The sequence below is a fragment of the Chiloscyllium plagiosum genome, chromosome 26 (assembly GCF_004010195.1).
Source record: "Chiloscyllium plagiosum isolate BGI_BamShark_2017 chromosome 26, ASM401019v2, whole genome shotgun sequence".
NCBI classification, from domain to species: Eukaryota; Metazoa; Chordata; class Chondrichthyes; order Orectolobiformes; family Hemiscylliidae; genus Chiloscyllium; species Chiloscyllium plagiosum.
The window spans coordinates 46435812-46444934 of record NC_057735.1 but is presented as its reverse complement, the minus strand read 5'-3'; the positions used below and the strand labels follow the sequence as shown (position 1 = coordinate 46444934).

General features: G+C 41.2%; 1 protein-coding gene across 4 annotated transcripts in view; it reads left to right on the top strand.

The window, feature by feature from the left end:
* The window catches only part of LOC122563316 (sodium-coupled monocarboxylate transporter 1-like), a 98409-nt gene extending 91519 nt beyond the window's left edge, over nucleotides 1-6890 (top strand). For 2 of the 4 annotated variants that reach the window (XM_043717036.1, XM_043717039.1), the window contains exons 14-15: nucleotides 1519-1613; nucleotides 5397-6890. In XM_043717036.1, coding sequence (XP_043572971.1) covers nucleotides 1519-1613; nucleotides 5397-5507 — 206 coding nt within the window. In that variant the 3' untranslated portion in view covers nucleotides 5508-6890. The remainder of the gene's footprint in view (nucleotides 1-1518; nucleotides 1614-5396) is intronic. The other 2 variants (XM_043717038.1, XM_043717037.1) reach the window with 2 other exon arrangements.
* Nucleotides 6891-9123: the final 2233 nt, after the last annotated feature.

The window sequence follows — 9123 nt, the reverse complement described above, 5'->3', positions numbered from 1 at the left end:
TCATTCCTGAAGAAGGGCTTATGCCCGAAACGTCGATTCTCCTGTTCCTTGGATCCTGCCTGACCTGCTGCACTTTTCCAGCAACACATTTTCAGCATCAATTTCCAAGAACCAATAAGATGGTGCCAAGAGGATGTTCTGCTACACAGCCATTTCCAAATATGAGCTGCTATCCTGAAGGAGAATGAATTTTGAGCATCCACACTTCACAGGAGATTCCAACAGAAATTAGGTTAGGAATCCAGATTTTTGTGGCAGATTCTATGAGAATTACTTTGGGAACCTATGCTGCAGCTGATCCCTCTGGGAATGAGACTGTAGATCCACACTTTGCACTAGATCCCCATGGGAACAAGATTGGGAATCCACATTTTGCACCAGACCCCTCAGGGAAAAGGTTGGGGATCTGCACTGTGTAGCTGATCTCTATGGGAATGAGCTTTGTGGATCTATACTTTGTGCCAGTTCGCCAGGGGAATGAGATTGGGGAACTATACTTTGCAATAGATTGTAGTGAGCATTAGGTTAGGAACCACATTGCGGCTAATCCCCACAGGAATGTGATTGTGAGACCACACTTTGCAGCAGAATACCCATAAAAATTAGTTTGTGGTCCACATTTCAGTTTCCAACATTGACACGAAGTATTGCTGACGAAACAAAGCACAAGTTAGAGTTTCCTCCAACAATGCAGTGGAGGACAAGCTAGTTACTGACATTGAGCAAAAGTCAATTTCAAATCTACAAGCTTTTGATCTGAAATGTTAATTTTGTTTCTTGCTAGATAGATGATGTAAGCTGATGCGGAGGATTTCCACTATTTTCTGTTTACATCACAGATATTCAGTATCTACTGAATTTTGCTTTTGTGTCAGGGTTATTTTAATCTTCATAAATTGAAATTGACTGAATTTTCTGAGACTTTTTGAAAATGTAAACTTAGTTTAACTGAAGCTGTAATTTCATTAAAAAATCAAAGTGTTGGCCGATGCATTTTCTATATTGGCTGGGAGACCATCACAGCACAATTCTTGTGGCTGACTTTACACTTCAAACGTTGTGAAAGTTTTGTTGTCAAGATGGTGCTGTATGCTAAAAGGACATTTACCACTGTACCACAAGAACCCTCCTTTGGCCTCGACATATTTTCTAATTAAACCCTTCAAAAATGTGACCACACACCTCTGGAGCAGGTGTGACTTGAACCCTGGCCTCCTGTCTCTGAGGTAGGGACATTACCACAGCACCACAAGATCCTTCTAAAGCCTACTGCACCTGGTGTTCCCAGGCAGTTTCCCAGCCAGGTACTAACCAGACCTGAGTTTGCTTAGCATCCGAGATTAGTCATTTTGAGATTAGTATGGCCATAGGCCCTGTTTGGTCTCCACTAGTGATGGTGACTGTGATCAGATGTTTGCTCCTGACATCACTCACATTTCTCCAATCTCAGTAGGTTTTCAGAGATGTTGTTCTTATCATGTGATTGATGTGCACTGAATCCACTACTAATTCCCACAGGAGGGAAGAAGAATGTGGTGGACAAGAAGCTCCTGATGACTTACAAGGATTCGCTATGCTACAACATCTATGTCAACAGAAGTGTTCATTCAGAGGTACTCAACAATGATTAGAAGAGATAAAGGATGGGCTAGCTAAGAAAGAGAGTTAGGATAAAGGGGGCAACTTTAGGTAGGCACCTGGAACATGTGGAGTGTCCCAGAGATCAGTGCTAGGGCTGCAGTTGTTTGCAATACATATTAATAACTTGAATGAGGAAATCCAAGTTTGTGGTGGACACAAAAATAGGTGGGAAGGCAAATGATGGCATACAGACTTGTTGTGTGCAGGAGAATCTTGGCAGATAGAATATAATGTGGGAAGCTGGGAAGTAATAGAAAGCTGCAGCCTAGAGATTTGGGAGTTTGTGACATAAGTCACAAAAATCACATCCAAGTTCAGCAGGTAATAGGGAAGTCAAATGAAATGTTAGTCTATATTTCAAAGGGAATGGAAAATAAAAATATGGAGGTCTTGCTAAATAGTGCTAGGCACTTGATCACAACTAGAATACTGTGAATAGTTTTGGTCCCCTCATCTAAGGGATTGGAGGCAGATCAGAGAAGGTTCAATAGATTGAGCAGAAACTAGACTAGCCATACGGTGGGCGGCACGGTGGCACAGTGGTTAGCACTGCTGCCTCACAGCGCCAGAGACCCGGGTTCAATTCCCGCCTCAGGCGACTGACTGTCTGGAGTTTGCACATTCTCCCCGTGTCTGCGTGGGTTTCCTCCGGGTACTCCGGTTTCCTCCCACAGTCCAAAAATGTGCAGGTCAGGTGAATTGGCCGTGCTAAATTGCCCATAATGTTAGGTGCAGGGGTAAATGTAGGGGAATGGGTCTGGGTGTGTTGCGCTTCGGCGGGTCGGTGTGCACTTGTTGGGCCGAAGGGCCTGTTTCCACACTGTAAAGTAATCTAATCTAATCTAAAAAAAAATTACATTGGTTACGAGAGCAGGTCAGATGCTAGGAATCCTGGAACGAAAACTCATCTCCTGACTCTCCAAAGCCTGCCCATTATCTGCAAGGCACAGGTCAGAAACGTGATGGATTAATCCCCACTGGCCGAGATAATTGCAACTCAAGCAACATTCAAGAAGCTTGAACCCTATGAAGGACAAAGTAACCACCACTGATGCTCAGTAGCAATCATGTATATCATCTACAAGATGCACTTCAGAAATTCACTAAGGCCAGTTAGATAGCATCTTCCAAACCTAGGACCATTACTGGGAGAAAGTGAGGACTGCAAATGCAGGAGATCAGAGTTGAGAGTGTGGTGCTAGAAAAGCACAGGCAGCATCCGAGAATGCTGCCTGACCTGCTGTGCTTTTCTAGCACCACACTCTCGACCAGAACCACTACCATTTAAGAGGACAAGGACAGCCAATTCATGCGAACGCCACCAACTGCAGGTTTCAGGTCAAGCAACACACCATCCAGAACTGTAAATATATTGGCATTCTTTCACTGTTGCTGGGTTATAATCCTGGAAGTCTGCTCTGGGTCCACCTGCAGCACATGCATTGCAGTAGGTAAAGAAGGCAGCTCGTCAACACTCCTTCTCAAAGGCAAGAGATGGGCAATAAATGCTGACCCAGCCAGAGATGCCCACATTAGTGTAGATTAGAGTAGATTACGAAAAACATTAATAACAAATATGGTAGAATTTTCTTACAAGGAGAAGTTGAGTAGGTTGGGTTTATATTCATTACAGTGTAAAAGAATGAAACCTTATTGAAAATGCTAAGAATCTTAGGAATTTAGACAGTGTAGATGTGGTGAGAGTATTTCCCCTGGTGAATGAGTATGGGATCAGAGGGCATAATTTTACATTAAGGCATCACCTGTTTAAGACAGATGAGGACGAATTTCTTCTCCTGAGAGAATCTATGGATTTCATTACCACAGAGAGCTGTAGAGGCTGGGTCATTAAATGTATACTCATGGTTGAAAACAGTCAGATATTTAATCAGTAAGGGAATCAAGTGTTACGGTAATACAGTGGGAAGGTGGATTTGAGGATTATTAAATCAGCCATGATCTCAGAACAGCAAAGCAGACTCAGTGGGCTGAGTGACTTACTTCTCCTTCTACATCTTATGGTCTTGAGGATTTATACATGAGAATGACAATACTGTTTCAACTGTGGTTTGTGCATTGATGCACGTTTTGGACCAAATTACAAATTCTCTTGTGTTTAGTGTCACTGGTTTCACGTAACTGTGCCCCTTATGATCTGGAATAGGCCTTTACTCCATAGTCTGGAGTGACGTTCAGTTGAAGAACTGGGAATGTAGATTGTAGATAATGTTTCAAACAGTGAACAGACTAATGAATAGAGTGATTTACTAACTACTTTATAACATTCCCCATAGCAGACAACAATAATAACTGCACACTGCCGCTGTTGGTGTGTTCAATTGACTTTTCAAGCAAAATTGTCCAGTCATTCCTGTGTTCAAAAAGATTCTTGAAGATTAATATCCTCAGTAAATCTCCCCAGCTATGCCAGCTATGCTCTATGACTCTAATTCCACCCAAATGTTCATTTTACACGTTTTGCACTCGAGAAAAATAATTCTCAATTTGAGTTGATTTCTTATTATCCTATTGAAATATTTTAGTTTGAAGCAGTATTCTGGCTATAGTAGACATAATAGTTAATTTTTCACTAATTACTAAGAATCCTCTGTCATTTCTAGGTAGAAAAGTTCAAACTTCTCCAATCTTGTCACTATTCTCTAAATATTTTTGAGTAGCTCTCACTCTGAGACAGCAGATCTCAACTCCAATGGATCACTTGGAAAACTAGCACTGGGAATGGTTTTCAACTGCTCACAGAATTCTGAACTGGTGTGAATTGGAAATCCCTCTGCCCCCTCTAAACCATTCTTATTCATGTGCTCATCCAAATGCCCTTTAGACGTTTTAATTGTATGAACCTCCATCACTTCCTCTGGCAGCTTGTACCATACATACACCACCCTGCATGAAAATGTTATCCCTCAGATTCTTTTTAAATCTTACCCCCCATTACCTTAAACCTATACTCACGTGGTTCTGGACTTCCCCACCCTAGGAAAAGACCATGGCTGTTCACTCTTATCAAAGTCTCACATGATTTTATAAATCCTTATAAGGTCATCCTCAGCCTCCGATGCTCCAAGGGGAAAAAGCCCCAAACTCTCCCTATAACTCAAACCCTCCAGTCCTGGCAATATTCTTGTAAATCTTTTCTGCATCCGCTCCCCTTTCACAACATTGTTCCGATAGCAGGATGACTAGAACTGTACGCAGTATTCTAAAAGTGGCATCATTAATGCCCTGTGCAGCTGCAACATGATCTCTCAACTACCATATTCAGTGTTCTGATTAATGAAGGCCTGCGTGCCACATGCCTTCTTCACTACTATCTACCTGCAACTCTACTTTCAAGGAACGACAGCATACACCTGTAGCCGCAGGTCTCTTTGTATTGGCATGAAAAATCTGGGATCTGTAATCAACCTGTCTCAGCCATGTTGTAACATATCTCTTGAACAGGTAAGACTTGAACCCAGACATCCTGGTCCAAATGTAGGGACATTATGACCGCATCATAAGAATGCTGAACTAAAATAAGTATTTCCATGGTATGTTTTAAGTGGTCACCAAAACTTTGTTGATAAAAATCAGTTATGCTGACGTAACGGTTGATCATTTGAGGGAAGAACCTGAGGATGCTACTGGCTATATATATTTGCAGGGTAGAGATATTACCATACACAGAAGTAGAAGAAACTGTGTTGTATTGACTCTAGTTGTTCCTTTAGTCATTGTCATTTCTGTACCCACAGAACACAATTGACAAGGAGGAGCTGGAAGCAATAGCTGACAGGAAGGATACAGTCAGCGACCAGGAGCCTGATTCTGACAAACAAAATCTGGAATTCACAACAAACGTATAGTTAACATGTGGGCTTTCTTCAATAGAAGTACAGTGAGCAAGTCATCAGGCTGTGGAGATGTCTAACACAATGGCTTATATCTGTGTAAAAGATTGCTGGGCTAGAAATATCACAAATTTCTTCCCTCCCCCCTCCCAATATTCCTCTTCCCAAACTGCAGTGTAAATGAAATTATTTTTTCACTGCATTTCCAGTCAAATCAAATTAGCAGAAACTATTCTGAACAGTTTTTATGGTAATAAGCTTTAAACATTTTAATGTCTGTGTTTTTAAAACTTTTGATGCTGGCTGCATTGCTTGGGTCAGTGTGTTAATGTTTTACCCCCATTAACAACCCTCAGTCTGTTTCCCCAAGTGACTGTGACAAGATCACAAAGTCAAACAGAACCTGTGACTGTATTCCAAATTCCACATGCTATATTTGGTGGTAGTGGGGGGATTGACTGTAGACTGTTATTTGCAAATCAGACAAGTTTTACATTCTGGAGTGACTTTAATCAGATTTGGCACAACTTTGTGCAGCTTCTAGCTCTTTGTCCAACATTTGCCAGCAATACTTTGACTTCATGAGAGTTACTGCTGAGAATGTAACAAATTAAGGACCATCCCGCTCCCTATCCAAACCCATTGTGCTGCCCGTCCACCCTATTCTCTGTCCATTTGCACCCTGTGCCCATCAAGACCCACCCTGTTCTCCACCCAAACACACTAAATTCCCCACTGACTCTGTTCTCAAGTTAGACCGACCCAGCTGTTTATCTGGATTCTATCTTTCTCAGCATCATTTCTTACTTGATGTTATATTGAATTACAGAATATGTTCATGTACTGTAAAGTGTAACTTAATTGATAATTGCATTAAAAGTATACCAATTTTTTTCTTCCACTCATACATGTGCTATCAAGCCACTTCCTAGAGATTAGAAGTGGTGAGATTATGAATCCAGTTCACACTGCACAAATTAGATTGATACAAACTCTAACACACCAACATGCCATAAATTAGAAAATGATTCTGATCAGAAGGGATACAGGGTATGCTTACAGGAATAGTCAGAGTGTGGTGGGAAATGTTGGCACCAAACAAGATAGAGGAAAAGAACAAGAAATGCACTGGTACAGTGAAGACAATATCAAGAAAAAGGGTCTTCAGAATAATCTTGATGCAGGATGAGAGTTTACAGCATGAGGAATTCTGGGAAGCAGTGTCAGAGGGTGATGGAATAATGACTGGAAGGGCAGAGTTAACAAAAAGCCACAAATAAGGCTGTTAGATATTGTTGAAGCCGGAGTGGGGGTGTAGCTGTTGTTGATGAAAGTTAAGGAAAGAATGAGGGTGTGAGGTGTTGTTGATTAAGAGAATAAGTGTGATACTGTTGAGTGTGAGGACAAAATGAGGGTATTAGACACTGTTGAGGTAGGGTGAGGTGGTAATGAAGGTGTGGGGTGCTGTTGAGGGAGGGTGCGATGAGGAAATGGAGGAATTTGAAGTGTAAAAAGATATTCAAATCCATTATTTTGTGGTTTAGAAAAGCAGTGGATGGGGTTAAAATGGGTTCAGGTCATTTGCATGAGCTAAATGTTGGTACACAGGTCGCAGCATTTAAGGTGAGTTCATATTTATTGATGTCAGAAGATGACTTGGAAATGATTGAATCTCAAGCAGCATGACAGGTAGGATCTGAAACATGATATTTCATACTGGACAAAGCTACTTCTTTTGCGAAAGTAAACAAAAGTTGGCAAAGCAATAAAAATTAGACATTTGTGTAAAATGACTTCCTTTACATCATTATCCATTGTAAAAAGTGAATGATCTTTTGTCACACATCTTATTCAAAAGAGCATTCAGTTGCCCATGGTGTGACGAGCAATGAACTTAGAGGCACTGAGAATAATAGAACTATAAACAAGCACTAGGAGACAGTGAGGTTTGCAGATGCTGGAAATCAGAGTTGTGTTTCATTCCGTAATTTTATAAATAATTTCTGTTTGTTTAAAACTTGACAGTTGATCCAGCTGATTCATTCTAGGAATATTCACTATATACGTATCTAAAACAAATAGCAAAGTTTCTTAGAATCCCGACAGTGTGGAAACAGGCCCTTCAGCCCAGCAAGTCCACACCGCCCCTCCGAACAATAACCCAGCCAGACCCATTCCCCTATTACTTTACATTTTCCCCTGACTAATGCACCTAACCTACACATCCCCGAACACTATGGATAATTTAGCATGGCCATTTCACCTAACTTGCACATCTTTGGATTTTTAAGCAGGCAGCCCACGCCATAACAATGTTTGACGGGTCAGGTCTGGTGTTGAAAGGTGTGGTGTTGGAAAAGCACAGTCGGTCAGGCAGCATCCAAGGAGCAAGAGAGTCAATGTTTCGATCATAAACTCTTCATTCCTCTTCATCAGGAATGAAGAGTTTACGCTTCAAACATTGACTCTCCTGCTCCTCAGATGCTACTTGACCGGCTGTACCTTTCCAACACCACACTTTTTGACTTTGATTTCCAGCATCTGCAGTCCTCACTTTTTCCAATTTTGTATCCAATTTACCAACTCACTGAGGATCCCATGTGTCTTAATCTTCTGGATTAACCTACTGTGATGGACATTGTCAAGCAATTTAATCAAGTCCATGTACATAACAGCCACTGGCTGACCCTAATCAATCATCTTTATCAGCTCCTCGAAAAACTCAATGAAATTTCTGGGACAAGACCCCTTCCCACCCCCCCAACACTTCCACCCATCCTGCACAAATCCATGCTGACCATTCCTGATAATTTCACTTTATTCAAAATGCAAGTAACTCCGGTCTCTAAGAATTTTTTCCAATAAATTTCCCTACCACTCAGCCTGTAACTTTCTGGATTATCCTTGCTGCTCTTCTTAAACAAAAGAACAACATTGATTATTCTTGAATAAAAAGTGAAAGAACTGTGAATGCTGTAAATCAGAAACAAAGACAGAAGTTGCTGGAAAAAAAACTCAGCAGATCTGATAGCACCTGTGAAGAGAAATCAGAGTTAACTTTTCAGGTCTCGTGACCTTTCTCTAGACTTATGGGACCTCAAGGGTAGGACGAAAAATGATCTTATTGTAAAGGAGCCTGTAGGGATGCTAACATGCTAGAATTTCCAATTTGGTTGGAGGGAAAGAAACTGGAGTGTCGCACTAATGTGTTGGAGTTAAACAAAGGTAATTATATAGGCCTGAGGGCAGATCTGCCCCCAGTGTTTTCAGACAATTATTCATTAACATGTTTCCAATGCAGAAGTATTCAATAGTCTTGGCTGTTGAATGCTTTACCAAAAAAAATCCTACTCATCATCTAATCATGGGATTGTGCACAGTCAAGGTTAATCAATAAAGTATCACTATCATTCCTGCCAACATTTGTCTGTTGATTCTAGATGACAATGTTAGTCCAATTCAGTCAAGCATTCAGACTAGGCACTTTACAACCTTCTGGAAGTCAAGACCTTCAAATTGTGAACCAACTCCCATTCCTTCCCTTTTAGCTTTACTTGATACATTCTCAGTCACCATGTCTTCTCTCCCCTCCCCCCACCCCAGTGGGACTGTCTGTTCTTTCAGATGTGAT